General features: G+C 36.5%; 2 protein-coding genes across 10 annotated transcripts in view; one reads left to right on the plus strand and one right to left on the minus strand.

Annotated features, from left to right (window-relative positions):
* The window catches only part of LRRIQ1 (leucine rich repeats and IQ motif containing 1), a 103,300-nt gene extending 94,554 nt beyond the window's left edge, over positions 1-8,746 (minus strand). For 5 of the 9 annotated variants that reach the window (XR_013182404.1, XR_013182403.1, XM_077178774.1 and 2 more), the window contains exons 1-8: positions 8,275-8,411; positions 7,909-8,077; positions 6,642-6,753; positions 5,642-5,712; positions 4,337-4,439; positions 3,425-3,630; positions 1,468-1,542; positions 92-1,291 (exon numbers count right to left, since the gene is read on the minus strand). Coding sequence is in view for 7 of the 9 variants with exons in the window: in XM_077178774.1 (XP_077034889.1) it covers positions 92-1,291; positions 1,468-1,542; positions 3,425-3,630; positions 4,337-4,439; positions 5,642-5,712; positions 6,642-6,753; positions 7,909-8,043 (1,902 nt within the window). In the remaining 2 variants the exon portion in view is untranslated. Of the gene's footprint in view, positions 1-91; positions 1,292-1,467; positions 1,543-3,424; positions 3,631-4,336; positions 4,440-5,641; positions 5,713-6,641; positions 6,754-7,908; positions 8,078-8,274; positions 8,412-8,569 lie in introns of those variants that run through there. The other 4 variants (XM_077178773.1, XM_077178775.1, XM_077178776.1 and 1 more) reach the window with 4 other exon arrangements.
* A 3,501-nt stretch (positions 8,747-12,247) lies between these two features.
* The window catches only part of TSPAN19 (tetraspanin 19), a 9,417-nt gene continuing 1,555 nt past the window's right edge, over positions 12,248-20,109 (plus strand). Inside the window, 8 exon segments of the mRNA XM_077178006.1 lie at positions 12,248-12,313; positions 12,419-12,473; positions 13,788-13,892; positions 13,895-13,926; positions 15,161-15,230; positions 17,069-17,184; positions 18,860-18,902; positions 18,905-18,999. Of these exon segments, the coding sequence (XP_077034121.1) occupies positions 12,248-12,313; positions 12,419-12,473; positions 13,788-13,892; positions 13,895-13,926; positions 15,161-15,230; positions 17,069-17,184; positions 18,860-18,902; positions 18,905-18,999 (582 nt within the window).

Raw genomic sequence — 20,109 nt, forward strand, 5'->3', positions numbered from 1 at the left:
AAGCATTCTGCGAACATACCAAAAGAGAAGATAACAAAAAAGTGGAAGTATGTCTCCCATTTCATTCTCAAACTTTCATATTACCAGTTACCTGTTGCAAAGTACTCCAAGGGCCACTATGAATTATCTTGTCTGTACTTAGTGGAGGCATCTTGCTGAATGAACTTTTCCTTAGTCGTTTTCTTATAGTTGCTTGCTTTCTTTGGTTTTCTTCATATATTTTAGACCAAGATTTGCACGTGTTCATCCAGTTTAGTCTCTTCTTTTCAATATCATCAGGAAAAGTTACTTTACTAGAAGAATCTGCCACATCTTGACTACTGTTCCAAGTGTCTCTGACTTCTTCAATAGCATTTTCCATCAGAAATAAAGTTTTCTTCATAGTTTCATGAGAAAATCGATCTTTAATTTCTCTGTTATTAGCATTTGGCTGGACATTTGGAGGGCTGCTGCATGTGCAGTTCGCCTTACTTTCTGCCATGACATTAGCACCAAAGTTAAGAGATTCATCCTTTGAAATATGGCCATTTGAAACTTTATCAAGATAGGTTTGTGAGTTATTTTCTTCTTCTTGTGTTACTGAATTAATGTTTAAGTTCTCATTATTCACTTGAGAAGGGTGTTCCTTCTCAGAGCCTAGCACGCTTGGTGTCAAATTTCTTTCTGCTGGAATCATCCAATTATTTGTTTCATCCATCATTTCAGCATGCTTTTCTTTTGGTTCCTCTACTTGTTTATTTAGTTTCTCCTTCTCTTCTCTAATTACTTTCATATTTTCTGTCTTATTATCCTTTTTTATGTCTTCTATGTTATTTTCTACATTTTCACACATCACAGCTTCTGCTCTTTTTTGTTCTAATTTTCTTTGTTCTTCTCTTCTTATTTGCACTTGTTTTTCTCTTTCCAATCTCAGGCTTTCTTTCTTTTTCTCATATTCCTCATGCCTCTTCACCTGTTTCAAATATTGTTTTCTTTCAAGTTCTTCTTGCCTCTTTCTTTCCTCTTCTCTCTTTAACCTGTTTTCTTGCATTCGCCTGTTCAGTTTTTCCTCTCTTTCTTTCATTTCTCGCTCTATTTCCTCTAGTATTTTCTGCTTCTTTCTCATTTCATATTTCCATTGTTTTAAAATGGGAGCATATTTTTTACGGACTAAAAATGCTCTAAATCTAGCTTGGATTTTCACAGCTGCTATATTCTGTTGTTCAGCCAGTTGTTGTCTTTCTTTTGCTTTCTGTTCTTCCAAGGCCTTTCTTTCCTCCTCCATTTGCAACTGTAGCTTCATGATCAATTCCTAGGCCAAAACAATTAGGATAGATTTCAACCACTTTTAAAATGGGACAGGTATTGGCACATATTTATCATTCACAAAGAGAATCTAGTATATTAAGTATTCCATGATAACACTTATTCTCAAATATTTAACAGTAACCTCACAGTCATTTGACAAAAGCTCACTGTACAGCTTACCGCATGTCGCCTCATTTTGTCTCTCCAAGCTTCCTCCTCTTTTTGTAACTCATCTTCTATTGCAGCCTGGCGTTTCTGCAAAACAAATTAATTAAATGAATACTGTACAAAACTCAGAATGACACAAAACACCCTCTCTCCAATCTCACCCATCTTCTTGACTCTCCAACAATCAAATTTTGTGAATGCCTGAATTTAAATGAGAAACTGAGCCATGTGTGGATCACAATAAACAACAGAACACTTGCATCAGTAATGCAGTTTGGTCAAGCACTGAGAGATGCACACCTTCAGAAAGTCAGCATCTAGGTACTGACCCAAACAGCTGCCACCTTCCTCTCCAAGATCTGTACTACTACTGAAGAGGAAAACTAGTTACCAAACCATTCAAAATACAGGCAGAAAACAGAAACATGTCTGAACAACAGCATGAACAATCTCCCTTTAATTGCACTGGTATGTACTGATAATATTAAAATCCTTCAAATGGGAATTTTGTTCAGTAAAGCTAAAAAAAAAAATTCTGACTGAAATTTCTTTTAAACAGATAATGAAAGTTCAAGTCTACTTTCTCACTATAATGCAAGCAAATAGCATTTCCCCTCTTGCCCAACATAACCTCAATCAGGAAAAAAGTCTCAATCAGACTGTAAGTTAGCAGCCAGAAAGTCAGTTAGGTAAATAACTAAAAACCAGGCTGATCCAGAACTACATAACTCCTGATGGAACCAAGATATATCAACCAAATCAAATATGGAGAATATGAAGGAAGTAGTAAAAGCAACCACTTTCACCTTGGAGCCTAAAGTCTCCCACATGTCTAAGCACTGTTTTTCATGGGCATTCAGAAGCATGCTGTTCAGATCAGCATGAGACCAGGCATCTACATCCTTCTGCAGTAGGAAAGTTGGATTCTATTTCTCACCTCCAAAAGAAGCGTTCCTGCAACAGCAGTATCAAAGTGCTTAAACATGGCCATGTCCATCTTTTCCTAGAGAAAGCCATCCTACATCCAGAAATGTTTTGTGACAGCAAAGAGTCAAGAAGGCCTATCAGTTTTTCTGACCTTTTGAAAAGACAGCTATAGCAGACATTGAACTGGCCTTCAGAGATCAAAGGTCTTTGCATTTACTAAGCCCTTCCTTACCACTGGTGACTTGAATTACCTTGCTGCTGCCAAGGCACCCACCTCTTCAGAAAGCCACAAATTAGTTAATGAAAATGTAGTGTTAATGCACCTTTCAAAACACACTTATTTAGGCTAAATAATAAAATTCTGTGGCCTCACAAGAATAATATCTGAGAGTTAAATTTCTTCATGTTCTTACTCTCTTTTATCCTTTATGATGCTCCACCCACTATAGCAAAACATGACTAGATAGTCTGAGAGTGCCACTAGCCAACGTACTGAGTTATCATCTGCTATGGCATTCATCAGTAGATGAAGCCTGAGTAAGTTTCCCAGATAAAGATAGGGACAGCAAGTATTGTAACTTTCACCTAGTGAAGAACAGCACCAGCATTGCTGTAGTGAGTAATTTTGGTTCTGATTACTTCCATTAAGATTTTAACATTGAAATGTGAAATTGGGGTGGGAGGTCCAAACTAGCTAAGTATTTTCTATTAGGGCACAGTGACCATTTTTCATTTGGGATTAATTTCAGCACAACTCTCATTTCCAGTACTTTGGCTGATTTCATAATATAAAAACTTTGTAAAGGCAAAGCTTAAGGAATAATTTAAAATGTAGCATAGTAAATTCATTCACGATTGATTAAAACAGTAAACACATAAAAACCAATGGACTGCACTTAAATACATTTTACAACTCACTGGCAATACAAGTAGACAGGGTTTAGGACAGTGATGCAATTTGAGATAGTAGTCCCTTTTTCACATTAGAGCTAGAATTCAGATAGTCTAGACTGGAACAGATTGGCTTAATATGATTCATTACCTTATGAAGAAGATCTAACTTTATTCTTTCAGCCTCAAACTGCTCCAGATGCTTCACCCTTCTTGCATGTTCCTCTTCATTCTGTTTTTCCCGTGATTCTCTCTCAGCTTTCCACTTTTTCATCTTCTCATCTTCAAGCTCAAGTGCTTGTCTGCACTGTTCTTCTATTTCACAATGGGCAAGACTTATGCTCATTTCAAGATCAGCTATTAATCAACCAAGAAAACATTTTATTTAATTTCCTAATAAGCACTGGGGAACATTAAACAGTCTTAAGGTATTGGACAAGAAAACGATCCTATGACTATATAGCCAGCAATATATATATCTGATTTCCTACATGTATTATATAATATATAGGAAATCAGAACTGCAGCACAAGTCCTTTCCATCAGAGATGTCATATTATTTGGCACACTTAGTGACTCTGCAACTACTATGCTTATTCTAAAAATGTACAATTCAGGATTGCAGAGGATGTCTTCTGTGGCTTTTAGTGCTTTAGCACTGAAATACTCCAGCCCAACTCATCCAAAGCCCATGGCAAAGGAACGTCCTCAGCCAATGTGACCACAAAAAAAAAAACAAACAAACAAAAAACCAGTCAAAATCCAAAAACCAAAATAACAACAAAAATCTGTGGCCAAAGCAGAACCTGCTTAGTGCCTCTGAGCAGCTTTTGTTTTTGAGTGGTATTTTTTGACACTAATTTCTATGATGATTTTGTGATCCTGAAATTAGATAAAGGCAAAACTGTTTGTTTATGTCAAATCCATCAAGTATCAGGCCCTGCTGTATACTGCAATGTGAAATTCTCTTAAAAAACTGCTATGATACTTATGACAACAGAAAAGCAGGAAATACTGATATGTTAAAGATCAACCCAACCTAATTAATAATGTGCTTGTTTACCTGTAAGAAAGTGGTCATGAGTGACTGCTTCATCACTGATGGACTGACTATAATCAGGTGTAGTAGCAAGCTGCAAGTCTTCATTTTCAACTTCAAGTGGTATCTAACATAGTTTAAAATTGTTATTAAAAAACAAGTAAAAAAAATTAAAAGCAGAACATTATAAAAATCTTCCAGAACAAGAATAAGCTTTTTATCATTGGACAACTACAACAAGGTAAAACTTACTACTGACTGGAATCCTTACACATTGAACAATGCTAACATATCAGTAAAAATAATGTTTTCTAGAGTAACAAATATTGTACTATTTATCAAAATACATAATATTTCTATGTGTTTTTAAAATATATTTAATATTTTGACTTGGAAAAATGAATGTCTTGCATTTGAGATTTATTTTACTTTCTAGGAAACCAAGAACTTATGCATGAATACTGTTATGCACACTGGGGAAGAACTAGTTACAGAGCAAATTTTTAAGACTATTTCAAAATAATACTATGGGCACAAGGATTGCTATATTTATTTCATTGTTCTTTACTGGCAAGTAATCTATTCCTGCTCATTTATCATCTGTTCATCACATGCTTTGGGCCTATATTAATAGTTGTAATGCAGCTGAAGTCACATGAAGTAATTGTGCTGTTTTAAACAATAGTCTTCTGAGAACAAAAAATCATGTTTGCAAGAGTGCTCACTAATAAAAGCCAGGCAGCAAATTAAAAGTGAATAAATTAAATACAGTTTTATATTTTTCTAAGAAAACTTCAGCGAGTTATTCAGTCAAATCCTAAAAAAATATAGAAGCACTCATGTTCATAACTCTTGAATTGTCTTTGAAAGGTACAGAGATTGCCATGTTTATATTTTCTATAAAATAATGGAATATATTAGGAGCAAGGTTAATAGTAGTACATCTTCCTGATCATCATAAAAAATAAGATTAGAGAAGCTTAAATTAAGATAATTTATTAATATTATAATATATGAGTTATTAATATCATAATATTAAGATAATATTCTCCAAATAACTATCAATAAAGGATTATTCAGTTTTGTTTAATTTTTTTTATTTTTGTGCTCAATATCTCAGATAATTTATTTCAAATTTGAAAGCTTATAGACATGGTGTATTACAGTTGATGTCCTAATTCTAAAGAAATGTATATAGAAACTCATCTTAATACCTTATGGATAGTCTTACAGAAAAAAACCTGACACATTTATAGATCTCAAGTTTAAGTTATCTAGATAATTTAATAGAATTTTATTCCTTATAAGTAATGTATAAATTAAAAATACCTTTTCATTAAATTGTTTTGTTTCTTCCTTCAATTCAGAAGGATGGCAAGAAACTACTTCATAAATGTAATCTAAAGAAAAAATTTAAAAAAAATTTAGTCCACAGAGAGAAAATCCCTTATGAATGCTCAGTTTTGGTCTACACTGTTTATCTGTCAATATGTTTAAACTAAAATAAAGTGTTTTTTTCCCTTTTCCTTCCCCCCAGTTTTACTTAAATATGTATGGAAATCATTTATCTGCATTAAAAGCAGAAAATGTGTATAACAGAAACAGAGACAATGATTCTGTAAGAATACAGTGATAGCAAATATGAAAGAAAATTCCACATCATGAAACACAGCAGAACATTTTCTGTGCAGAAAAATACGGCAGCACTTGTATCAGATAGGTCAAAAGCTGACAAAGAACAATTTAAAAGAGTAAGATTGCATTACAAAAAAGGAATAAATAGGGATGCTCCTCAGATTTCAAAATTTGTAGTCAGTGTTGAGCTTCTGGTCACCAAGCCTATTGCACTAATGGAACAGACAGTTCCACGAGCTTGGCTTCAGTCACACAGCTGACAGCAATCTATTTTTTGCCAATTAATGGTCATTTCATCCAATGAGAGCTTGGGCATCTCTCAAGATAGACTTAAAACATATCCTGTGGGAGTCAATTGTATCTGAACCCTGCATTTCAGCTCCCACTGACTTCATTTTAGACTTTGATGAAGAGTCTGGCCTGGGCTTTGTCTCAGAGATTAACCTTGCAACTTGCCTTCCTTAGCATTAGATGAGTTTTTAAAAAAGTTTGATTTCTGCTCAGATGTTAATTCAAGAAGATAGCATTGCATGGCTTTATTCCCAGAGATTTTCATCCTGCATTCAGAAGCTGATGGAATAGGTTTCGCTGCTTGTTCTACTTAAAAGTGTGCATTATTTTATTGATGCTTGTTAGTCTAATGTCCACTGGCAATATGAGGTGTACAAACATTTTAACTGTGATTAATGCTTACTTCTACTTTGCTCATCCTCTAAGTCCTGCAGTATAAGCTTTTCAGCTTCTTGATTGCTGCTCTTGATAAAGTTCAAATAGGCGAGAACTGATTCTGGTAGGTCGCCTGAAATCTAGAAAAACACAACCTTTGACATATGTTCTACATTTTCGTCTCACAGGCTTGAAAAAAGGTAAATACTTGACATAAGACAATAAAGACTTGTTTTGGCTTTGCCTATAAAGCATTGATGGAGATTTAGCAGCAGTTTCCACCAAAATGTTTCCAAATTCCTATACTCTTTTCATTTTCTTATCACCCACTGAACAATTCATAATTCCAATTTTAATTACAGTCTAGTAAAATTTCAGCAATATATCTTGCACTCTCTCTAGAAGCACATTTCATTAAATTACTGCGTTTATAACTGTGTTGGACCAAGAAATTAAAGAAGAAGGATGAGATAAAAATTATCAAATACCTGTGAGTTACAGGATCTTTTTCTTTTCAGGATAAATAAACTTTAAATTTACTTATGTTTAAACTACATGTTTATGCATGTAGAACCAATGCTTCAGTATTCTTTATTACATAGAAACTTTCTATTCAAAAGACTGCCTTGAATGTCAATATTTTGGGAAAATGGTCTGCCTTCACTCAGATGTGCAAATTGTGGTAGACATTGCTGATGTTCAGTGTGTGAGTTCTTACACACTTATCACTGATGCCTTTGTCTACATCATATGAAACATGATTTATGATCAATATTATCCACCCTAATATCCTACAAACTAATCCCTATGCTATGAATCTGCAAGATTAAAATGGCAGAAAAGGACCCAAATAACTGATTTTAATTCAGAGGAAAGCCACTTCCCAAAAAAAAGAAGCCATACAAGAAAGAGGACTTGAAGAACCTATTTATATGCAATTAGTATCTGGAAATCTTAGAATGAATCTCCTAAATCAGTCTCTTGTAAGATTAAAATACAGATTGCAGTGAAGAATCTGGGTTTATTCATCCAGATTTAATCTACCTCATCAAACTTCCAGCTTCAGAGGATTAGAAAACAAAATCTCCAGGTGTGATCTTCTCAAGCAGAATGCTGATATCCATCTCTCTTATTGTCCTGTTACATTTTTCATTAAGCAATACTACCAAGACTACTGCTCAGATCACAGCCTCAGGTTAGGTGTGTTGGGGAAACGTTCGCTCATCAAACGGAGCCGTTTTAGCGCACTGAACACTGGCTGGATACACTGAGTGCTCAGCTCACTGAATACTTACTGTCTCACTGTCACTCAAGGCTTCCTCTGATACCTCTGTGTCAGGCTCAGGATCATCTGTTCCAAACGAAGAAACACTGATTCTGCCTAATTCAATTTCGACTTCTCTTTCAATTCCTTCAATATCTTCCGACATTCTTCTTCCCACAGGGTCTTATCTGTTTTGAAAGCTACACAAAAAAAAGTAATACCTTTCAACGCAGTATGAACCAAAACAGAGTCCTCAAAATAACACTAAGAATATAGAAAGTTTTAATGATACACAGAAATTATGAGAGATGATGAGAGAGAAATGGTGAGAAATTATGTAACCCATAGAGGTAAAAACTTGTGGATGGATGTAAGAAGGGGGAAACGGCCCTCCTACCCCTTTCGCAACCCGTTGCCCCCTGCAATGAAGGGAATGGGAAGCAGTGAGCTCGGCTCCTGCAGCGGGACACCAGGCACACGGAGCGCATTCCTGCCGGGAAGGCGAACACCAGATCGCGGCTGAGAGAAAACTACATCTCCCGAAAGGCACCGCGCCCGGGGGGCAGCACCGCCCACCGCCGCCTCCTAACAAGCGAGCGGCTCCGCCACTTTGCATGCTGGGAGTTGTAGTCCAGCTCTCAGAGTGCCCGCAGTCCTCCGGTCCCCCCCGTCTACTTCATGTACCCACTCACCTGTCGTTCGGTCAAGCTCCTCACGGAGCCTCCGCCTTTCTGGACACCTCTGGAGACCGGCCGCCCCTCCGCCCTGAAATTCCGCATCCGCCAACAGCGGACGGTGGGGAGCTCCACGGGGTGGACGAGAGCCCCGCGCCGCGCTGCTACCGCGGGAGCGTCACCACGGCAACGGGAAACAGCGGTTCGGACGGGCAGCGAGAGGAGCCAGACTTCGCCAGGAGCTGCCGTTTCGCGTTCTAGGGGCGTTAGGCAGCGCCCCCCAGCGTAAGGAGGAGAACCTCGCAGCACCTTTTTCGCGGTTTTGTTTGTTTGGGCTTTTTTCTTTAATATTGGGGTTTGGGATTTGTTTGTTTGTTTTGGGGGGTTATTTGTTGTTGTTGTTTTTGAGGGTATTTTTATTTTGGTTTTCGGTTTGTGTTTGGGGTTTTTTTGAAGTCATAGACTGGAATTCAGTGTTCACAATAAATTGCAGGAGCCAATTAAGCGGGAAAAAATATAAATAAAAGCATACTAAAGCCACAGTAAAGGTGTTTTATGAAAACACACCCGACATCCCTTCTGTCTTCCCATGTTGGGACTGGGTCATGGCTCAGAAGGGCTGGCTGGCACTGGGGCCATTTTGGGGCACTGGACTGTGGCATGGCCAGCCTGGCACGGCCTCACAGGTGCAGGGAGACCAGTGGCTCAGCATGGCCCTGCCAGTGCTACAGGTACGGAGCAAATAATAGGAGTTAAAAAAAAAAAAAGTGAGAGAAAGGTAAATACTAATTCATAGTCATAGAATGGTTTGGGTTAGACAGAACCTTCGACATCATTTCTTCCAAATGACCTGCCATGGGCAGGGACAACTTCCACTAGACCAGGTTGCTCAGTGCCCCATCCAGCCTGGCCTTGAACACAGGGATGGGGCACCCACAGCTTCTCTGGGCAACCTGTTTTCAAGCCTCACCACCCTCTGTGGTGTAAGGATTGTCTTTGTAGCATTTAACCTAAATCTGCCCTTTTCTAGCTTAAAACCTGTCCCCTTTGTCCTACCACTGCCTGCCTGTGAAAAAGTCCCTCGCTGGTTATTGAAAGCTGGAGAAAATGTCCAGTTGGACAATTAGAGACTAAATAGAATTCAGTCAAGGAAAAATTCCACAGATCAGGCAGGGTGCAGATAATGTTTTTGTGTGTTTACAGGGAGCACATCTAACCCTGAGTCTGATGAGGAATACCAAGATGCAAAAATAGGCATAATAAAAATTAAGAGCTAAAAGATAAGTTTAGGTTTTCCATAGAAAATGTGCAATTTGGGAGCAATGGGAAGGATCTGCCAAAAATGGTAGGGGTTTTCCCATCTGCTGTCTTTAGAATAAGCTTTTTGAATGTTTTAGGAGCATTGAACAAAAAATATTTGCTTCAAGGGCAACTGTTTACAGTTTTCTCACCAGTGTTATGGATAAGCATGATAATAAATATTAAAAAATGGAAATGTATCCATTTGAAATCCACCCTTTTATATAATCATATCACTGCTGAACTTTTCACCGTGATCAACTCTTTATTCACTGATTGAATGCACACTTAATGCTTCTTTTGTAGTGGAGTTATGCTGTGCACATACTGAATAAAAACTATATCCTGTCTTAGCAAAATAATTTGCAAATAAAAGAGACATTTCATAGAAATCATAGAAAGATTTCATTTAATCAAATAAAATGAAAAATTGTCAAATCACTACTTACTCAACCCTAAGGCAAAACTTAACACTAACTCTTTCTTACCCTTGCCCTAACCTTAAACATAACCCCAACACTAACCCTAACAATAAAACCCCCATCCATATGGGTGGTCAAGTTTGGAAAGAAGCAGGAGCAGCAATACTGAGGCCCTACTGGGACCCCCTTGCCATTCCTGTTACAGCCATATTGTTCCTGGAGCTGTAGGCTCTTTGACTCACTCAACCCTAATGCTCAGCCTAAACACTGCCCTAACCCTCAGACTAACCCTAAAGTCCCAGTCCCCATGGGTGCTTGATTTTAGAAAGAAGCAGGAGCAGCAATGTTGGGGCCATGCTGGGGCTGCCTTGGCAGGCCATTTCCAGCCCTTGTGCTCCTGGAGCTGTAGGCTCTTTGACTCACTCAACACTAACCCTAACCCTGATCCCAATGACACCTTGGGACTGTGCAGACGTCCTCACTGCCACAGGTTACACAGATTGAAAGGTGTGGATTTATCAGCTGTGGCCCGTGCCCTGATGCCCTTGCAATGCCTTTTGGATTGCCAGTGTCCCTGCAGCTGTAGGCTCTGCAGCTCTCTGAACCCTTACACCAACCCTGAGTGGAGCTGCTTGTTGCTGCTGAGATCCCCACCACCAATGTTGGCGCTGATTCCAAAACTGTAGAGTGAACAGAGCTGTGCTGTAGCTAAAATTCTTCATTTCACCAATTTGGAAATGAAGGGAAAGCAATTGCATGGCATGGAATGACAGGAAGTGCATCAAAATGAACTGAAAATTTCTAAAACCTGTTGCCTGTATCCAGAAAGTCAGGGCTAACCAACATAAGAAAACTTCTCTGTTCTAAGGATGTGGTTATGCTGGACTTCAGGAAGAAATATATCATCGATTGACCATTGTCTGTAAGGTAGGATGGAAATATTCAATACTGGTAAAGATTCTCTTGCGTAGAAACAATGCAATATAAAATGTAAGTTAATTTATAAGGATAACATTTTTAATTTTTAGGTAAATGTTTTAGGATGAACTGAATTATTATTAAAATTTCTCAGAATAAATCTTTGAAACCACATAGGTAACATAAGAGAGCTATTGCAGATTCCAGTTTTCATGTTGAATATATAACTCTTCAGGATTTTTTTCCCTAAAAAAATTGCATCACACCACTGTTTTGATACATTCTATTTTTGAAAACCAAGTAAAAGTTCAATGACTCTCAAAGGTAGTGAAACTTCTCCAGGGAAATTGAAAAGCCTGTTGCCTCTCCCAGTCTATGGTTTTACAAGGTGCATTGTTGACCCCATTATTGACTCCACTCCACTGCAGAGCTGTTTGAGAAACTTACTACAGCTCTCTTTGTGCTGAAATCCAGCAGAAGAAGTTTTATAATCCAGGCATTGAGGATCTTGACAGGGCAGGCTAAGCTTGTGTTTGCTGAATATTTTCTTCTAAAAAATGTAATTTTATACACATGTAATGTGTTTTCTATCTAAAATAAGTTGTTAATGCAAGACAAATTTTGACTGCAGAAGCTTCACATTTGTCATCTCTTTGTTTCAGCTGGTATTCTTACTATTTAGTAAGTGCACTGAGAATAGAAGAACAAATGTATGCCAGGCTACATAAATCTTGCCATATAAATCTTCCAAAATACATGCTGCTTCCAAATGTCTTCAGCAACTTAAAGTAAAAAAGACCAAAACCAAAAGCAAAACAGAACAAAAATGTGTGTGTACAGCGAAACAGAGGCAAAGGAGACTATACAGCATCTTGATGCTCCTACTGCTGCTGTTAATTTTTTGTTCCATATATCTGAAAATACTCTTAAAATTTATAAAATATTATCTGGAGAAACAAAGTTCCATTGTGATTTACAAGAGTACTTATATTTTTTTCATAATGAACTGAATATATGATTATACTTTCAGCTGTGATTCAAAACTGAAAACAAAAAAATGAAAATAAGAGATAAAAACCAAATACAGAACTGCTATTTAAATATCTTCAGTGGAATTTTCTTAGCACGAAATCTGTTTTCTTTCTCTTATTTAGCAGCATTAAATTTTTTTAGATGTTCTTATTTAAAAAAAACAATCCTTCCCTTCCCCTGCCCCCCTTTCCATCAGGCTCTGCTTTTGGCTTTTAGTTTGTGGCTTTTATTTGACAGAAACGATTTCTTCAACATAAATAGAATTTTTTCTCAGTATAAATAGAATTATTCTTTTGTTTTAAATGATTGCAGAATGAAAATGCCCGATCCCTGGAAGTGTTCAAATCCAGGATGGAAGCAGATTTAAGCAACCTGGTTGAGTGGCAGGTGATCCTGCCCATGGCAGGGGTGTTGGAAGTAGAGGGTCTCTAATGTCCCTTCCAACCCAAACCATTTTATGGTTGTATGGCTCTGTGTAATCGACAGAAGACATAATGTACTTTTTTTCACAAGGTGGCAGTATTGGATTGAGCTGCATGGTTGTAAGGATTTTTTTTTTTTTTTTTCCCTCTGGAGTATGTTTTCCATCATTATGTGGTATGATTATCAAAACAGGAGAAAACATATTACTATATCTACAATTTAGATATTGTTATAATTTATGCAATTGATTTGTTTCTTTCTCTTGATGTATTTATATGCACCTTGTAGATGAATCACTGAGAAATAAATCATCTCTATTCATATTTTCTTGATATCATTTACCAGACTGCATTTGACCTGCATTTGATGAGATGATAGATCCTTTAGGTGAGGATTTGGGTTGGATGAATAAGAGTATGGCCTTTCCACATGGATCTTCCTTTTTCCCATAGTGTCTATCAATTTTTTAATTTTTTTTTTCTAAGAAAAGTAAGTTTTGGGTCACATAACAATAGATGTGCTCTTAAAGAGCAGAGTGCTTTGGCTGTGTTAAGTGTCAGTTCCAAACTAATGGCATAAGAACCATCCAAGGCAGTAATTCTAGGAGAAAACTTCATTGCTTTCATTACTTCCAGGTGGGCTGGAAGTAATGAAAGCACTGCTACTTTCCATATCTATGCACAAATGGTTGGAATGCAGAGGAGAAAGTGTCCAGTCGCAAAGAGGGAGGACAGCACTGAATCTTTAATTTATTGAGAAATACATTTCTGTCTCCCTGTAGGATCTGCACGTGTTCATAATCCTTGGCAAACAGAAAAAAAAATCTGTAAACTTGATGAACTGCAATTGTTCACTGATTTCCTTGTCATTGGTTCACATTGTTCAATTGAGAATGTTCTGTTTACATCTCATATGCAACTACTGTTGCCTAAATTTATGAAAATCTTTCTTTTTCTTTCTGTGAATATAGGGAAGAAGAAGAAGAAGAAGAAGAAGAAGAAGAAGAAGAAGAAGACCCTTTTATAATTCTGTTATTTCCATCCTTTCTGTAATGGCGTTGCAAAGATATTTTTCTGGAATAAGTTGTGTAAGTGGAAGTCTCATAAAAATAAAAGGAAAATCAGTAACAGTACAAACGAACTGTGTTACAGTTTCTTCAGTCAAGAACTAGCCCGTGACATATCTTTCTTGTATAAAGCTTGTCATTGGGTCTGTTTTTACTGTTACATCAGCCATGGGAGTCCTTGGAGTGTTGTGGAAATCAAATGTCTGCTGGTTACAGTAAGTGGAAATAAACCTCCAACTTTCTTGTAAAGTGAAAGAGAATTGTGTGTGCATGAAAAATATGATCCTGTCCTGGTGTGATTTCCACATTCAAATTTTTTGATAGCAAGACATATTTATCTAAAGTCCTGGCTCAAATGAATTCTCAATACCACTGAAGATCTTTCCATATCACTGCATGAAAGTTTTCAATGACCAAATACTTGCAGTTTAATGCAGAAAAGATTTTAACCACTGTATTTATTAGCATAGATGTTTTTAAAGAGTTGGTATATGTTGAAGACAAAGAAAAGCCTGGTCCAGAATATTGAAACTTGAAGGCAAAGATAGGTACAGTATGGCCACAATATTGAAACATCAAAGTATGATTAAAAAGCTGTTACCTATGTAGACTAAACTGAAGACTCTGTGTTTATATAAAATTCCTACTTTTTAAGGGAATAACACTTTTATTTCCGATAAATTGCATTGTAACTATACATTCTTATTATCATTTTGACACCATTTTCCCTTCATATTTTGTTTATTGTCACCTTTTTTGAGAGATCTGTTTTAGACTGTGTGAAGGCTGAAGCAGAGAACTGTGCTACTGATTAATTTGTTAAGCACTACAAATATGAATTTGCACAGCAAAGAGCAAAGCCCAGGTGCTACAACCTGGAAACTTCTTCCTTCTTCCTCCCTGCTACTGCTTAGGCATGTAGTGTGTACCTGACAATTTGTTAGGTGATGAAAGAAAAACATGTGTGTCATTTCCAACTTCCATGGAACCATCTACTATCACAGTATCTAAATACTGTGGGTGAAAATTGGTTTTCACTGGAAATAAGCAAAATCAGCTATCTTTTTGTTTTGCATCTTATAGATCAAAGGAGTTCTTAAATAAGCATGGGACTTAGGTACCATTGTCTTTAATACAGGAAATAAAGAAATAAAAATTTTCTGCAGTGAAGCACAGCCACTTAAAAACAGTTTTTGTTCTTCACTTCCAAGACAGTTATGGCTGTGGCTTTAAGCCCATCACAGTGAGTTGTTCTTTGCTTGAAATCTGCTTCTTAGACTATGATGTCACTTTGCACAGGTTTCCAGGAAAATAAATTCTTATTTTTGTTGAAATCACTGTAAATAATAGTCATGAAGGATTGTACACGAGGTTCTGGAATTTTTTACTCTATTGCTCACTTATTCAAAATAATGTTTATACATAGCTTGGCTTTGTGCATTTTTTCAGTATATGAGTTTTCAAATCCTGGTGTTTGTAATGCAGATGGCAATATTGGTGCTAATAATGATGAAAGAAGAAATATGTAAATAAATTATGTGGAACTGCTGATAACTTAAAGTTTGTTGGTGCAATTAATTAAAACATGTCTAATAGTCAGTTCTCACTGTAAACTGCATTGCCATTTGATTGAAGCTTACTACTTTGACCAGGAATACTAAAACATGTGAATTTGATTGAAGCTTACTACGTTGACCAGGAATACTAAAACATGTGAAAAACATAATTTGAGGAATTCAGCATGGTTCAATATAGTAAATGGCAGTGCATGGAAATATATTTCCAATTTCTCCCCTGCAAAAAAACCACACCCTTCCTATTCAGGAATGTGGAATCAGCAGTGGAAGGGACAGCTTTATTTCTTGTTGAGGGATTACCCAGGAAGTCCTTCTGTCCTGGGTATCTGCAGGCATGGGAGGAAGTATTAGATGCTGAGCTGTGTCTGTTAGAAGGTGACAGCAGTTGTCCCCTGTGCAATTGATAGTAGGACTTACTGGTATCATAGCAGACAAAATATACCAATGAATGATTAACTTTATTGCTTGAACTTGTATTTTAGGTACAAGCAGAGACCTAATCTAAGGAACATGTACCTTCAATTGGAACAACAGCAAACCACAATAAATACCTACATAGCTGTTGTCTCTAGTAACTATTCCACTCTGAAACTTCATCCAGTCATTTATTTTCCTACATATAACAACTGCAATAGCTTGAGTAGTTCTCACAGTGTTACGTGGAAGGTAATCTGTACTGAATCAATACCAGCTTGGCCACTTTTCTATTCTGTAATTTCAAAAGTTACGGTTCCAGTGACAGTGTTTTCAAAAGGTTCATGTGGTTCTCCAAAGGCTGCTGCTATTCAGGCAGAGTACAGCACAAATAAATTACTTTTAGTCCTTCTGTATAATCAAATTTCTTCATCAAATGTTGATTTCTAATGATGGAATCATACCTGTTTTATATAATGGTTTTATATTTTGAAAGATTTAAACTGTCAGGAACAATGCATTCTGGAGTCAGCTATTTGTGCTAGAAAAATTGATTGAAAAATTGAAGTTAAATTTATTTTATATCAACTGTAATTACACTTGATCTCAACCTTTATTAAGTGTTGCTGAAGTATAATGATGGTTACATCATCATTAACTGTGAAAGCTTTTGAGTTTTCTTCTTAGGATGGCTATAGCAAGGAAAATGAGTTGGAGATTTTAATTCTTTCATTTCTTTGTAATGAAACCTTTTAGTGGCCTAGGATTACTCCTCTGCATACATTCCCTGCTACAGTCTCTCCAGTCAGACTCTTTATGATGAGCTTGCCCATTTCATTTACTGTTGAAGGTGTATTTTATCAGTCTCAGCAAAGATGCATAATCTAGGGCAAATATGAGCTGATCATTCCCCCAGCCTATGGTAAAACATGTCCTGGCCAGGTTCTGTGGGACTTACAAAAGTTTGTGTCACAGTAGGTCCAGAATTTTCGGTTTCTGCTTATTATTATATGGCGCTGTGCTTATTAAAAGTAAGTATGAGAAGTAGGATTTAGTATTTCAGGACAGATAGGTGGAACTGAAGTGTTTCCTGGCTCTCCTGGCTCCAGTTGGGCAAATCATCTTGTGCCTGCCTGTGCTGTGTATGGGATTTGGTTGCTTCATTTATCCTTCCCTTTGGCATTACAATTTTCCTATGAGTGCAATGGCTATGAGGTGTCTTGGTTCATGTTTGGCAAATTGATTAGAGTGCTGCTGCTTGCAAGTAATCTTTGAAGAAGCCTGAATATCAATAAAAGATCAAGGATTGTAGTCTCCATCCACACCCTTATCAATATGCATATATCAAGTGCTATAAATATTTATTAACAGGTTCAAAATCAATGGAACAACAGAATTGATGATTTTATTTCTGAATACAGGAATAAGAGTCTGACTGAGCAGGAATCTGTGTGGAACATTCTGAGTGCTATGCAGCATGATGTGAGGGAAAACCCCCACAGAATATGACCTCTAAAAATACTGCATTCACCAGAAATGTGTATATCAATCAGAACTTATTAAAAAATCTCATTTAGTAAAGGATTAATTTTTCAAGATCTGCTGCTATTATCTGATGTGGGTTGGCAGATTCCTTGCTGTTATATGGGTCATTAAGCTCTTGAAGATCTTCTCATTTCATGTAGGAACAGAGGGTTCTGGTCACTGAAACCTGAAAAAATTTCTGCAGCTGAAAAAGCTTATGGAAGTCCTGGTATTTTTACAGTGCTAGAGTCCATAAAACACTTGATCTGCTTAGGTCTCAAGGCTGATGTGAACCAAGCAGAGATGTTATGAGGTCAAAATAGAGCTCCTCCTGTGAGAAAATTTGAATAGGTTTTGCACTGAGACTCTCAGAAATAGTGCTTGAGGCCTAAAATGAGCTTGCAAATTAGCACTTTCAATAGACATACTTAGGTATTACTCAAAATATTTCCTGTGGCCTGGCAGCAGGTAATTAGTTTACTTCTTTAGAAAAGTCTTTTAAAACATTTGGATGGTGTCAATTATATTGGAAGTAGTTAGGAATGTTTTTGACCAGTGATCTGTTATCCACCTTTGAAATTTATTCTGTATTATGAGCTTTTAATTACAAACACTACAGTTTAACAGCTTAATATGGTTTAAAATGCTTCTATGGATCCCTTAATATGACTTCTTCCAGGGCTGAGTTACATTATTTTTAATGAGTACTGAAGATAATTGATGATTCCAGATAACTCACACAGCATATAGGTCTAGTCTCAAGATTACAAATGCATTTGCAATGTATTTTTAAAATCTGTTCTTTGAAGATCCATTCATTGCATTCATGATTTCTCAAGTGATTAGTGGTGACCCCATTATGTCAATGGTGCAGCTAGACTGTGTGCTGGTGCTCTTGACTGCAGTTTTATTGGAGTGTGGTAGGAGCACAGACTCACCACCTACCCAGCTACTGGAATCATTGGCATTTGCCAGCACAAAGACAAAAAACATGAAGACCATTAATAGTATTTTATATATTATTGGTGATATTTAATGAACTGCTTAAAGATGGTGACTATTTTAACTAAAACCATGGAGTTGTTGAAATGGAATATCTATACAGGGAAAGGACACCTTTTGCCAAGTTATCTAATTTTCAAAATTTAGAAGCAGTAGATCTTGAATTGACCCTTTAAAACATGAAAATGACATGTTGATTTCAGCATCTCTGAGCTAAAATATGGGAGATTTTCATCCCACAAAGTAATTCAAGTATTTCTGAAGATTCATCCTGATTCAGAATGAGAATTTCCTGGAATTTTCTATATGAAAAGAATTCCATTCTCCAATCTTTTTCATAGTTTAGTTTGCTTTTGTTTTTCTGGTATTGAAGTAGGTTATTGGGAAGAGCTAGCTGATAATTATTTGAACACTGCATAGGGTTTGCATTGTCCTCCAAGTTTGAGCTACATGTTGAAGACAGATCAATTGCTACTAAAATGAGTTGGAAAAAGGATATTGCTAAAGATCTCAGAGGGGAGAATTTTGGCCAATTAAAAGGAACAAAGGAATAAATAAATATTCTCTGAATTTGGTCCATATTGAAGTTTCTAGATCCAAGTTTCTTGTTTTTATTTGATTTCTGTTGTAGATAAAATGCTGTGGAAGATGCAATGCCACACAGCAGAAAAGGAACTAAACAAAAATAATACTCAATTCCCATGTCCATGCACAAATTACAATCTAAAGAAATGGTTTTGTGATGTCCCAAGGGATTCAACATACAGTGTGGTAAGAAATAAAAAAAATGTCTTGAAGAATGTAACTTTTGTTACTAAATAGACTTTAGAAAAAGAAGTACAAAACATATTTTCCTTCAAGATGTGGCTTGCAAATGCCAAAATTTTAACAATATTCATTGTTTTGTCTCTGGTCACTTGGAAGCCTTGGTTTTTACTTGTTAGCTGTCAGTCATGTAGGCAGTTCTAAATTAAGGATGATCTAAATAGAACAGGAGTTGTGCCTGATCAATATCACAGGGAAATTTAGAAGTGGTTTAAGAAGCATCTTGGCATAAACCCGTGCTGTGCAAATCAATGATGACAATGGAAAGTGGCAGTATATAGAGAGTACACAGTGCAGTGTGTATATTATAATTAATATAATGCTCCAATATTAAGAGCATACAGTGCATTTTCCACTTGTAATTGTGGGCAGTGTCTCCACAGGTTTGTATTATTTGTTTCCAGAGCAGTTCCAATACTTTACAGGATAAGTGGAATGAGAAAGACACTGAAATATGATGTGTTTTGTGAGACCAGTCCATGTGAGCATTTATGCATCTTAATATCAAGGGTCCAGTTTGCATAGGACCACCTGGTATCACCAGCTGAGCTGGAGCAAAGTGATAAATATTTTCCTCTTCTGAAAACCAGGCAGTGTTAGGAGGACCAGGCAATGAGGACAAAAATGCAGAGGGCAGGTGTTGCTTTTTTGGCAAAGCAGAACAGTAAATAATGGGAAGTTGTCCAATGACATCTGCTCTTGTCTAGTTTTGATCATCAGTTCTGAATTCCCCCCTGTTTCTACAAACCCTTGTCATTATTTTAAAAATCACTTCTAAGTATAGAAAACATTTATGTATATGTTTTATTGTATTTGTACCTATTTTAATCTATATAATAATTTGAGAATTGTTTTAAAAAGCAATATAATAAATATACATTTTAACTTGAAACATACTCATATACATTTCAGGATGCATAATTCATAACAATCAATGAAAAATTGTAAATATTATTTTCAGCATTTACTTGTAAGTTAATCTCTCAGTTACACACAAAGCAGAATCTGTTTTGATTAAGTCAGTTCTGGAACATTTCCATGCAAAAATGTCAAATT

The sequence above is a fragment of the Agelaius phoeniceus genome, chromosome 5 (assembly GCF_051311805.1).
Source record: "Agelaius phoeniceus isolate bAgePho1 chromosome 5, bAgePho1.hap1, whole genome shotgun sequence".
Lineage (NCBI taxonomy): Eukaryota > Metazoa > Chordata > Aves > Passeriformes > Icteridae > Agelaius > Agelaius phoeniceus.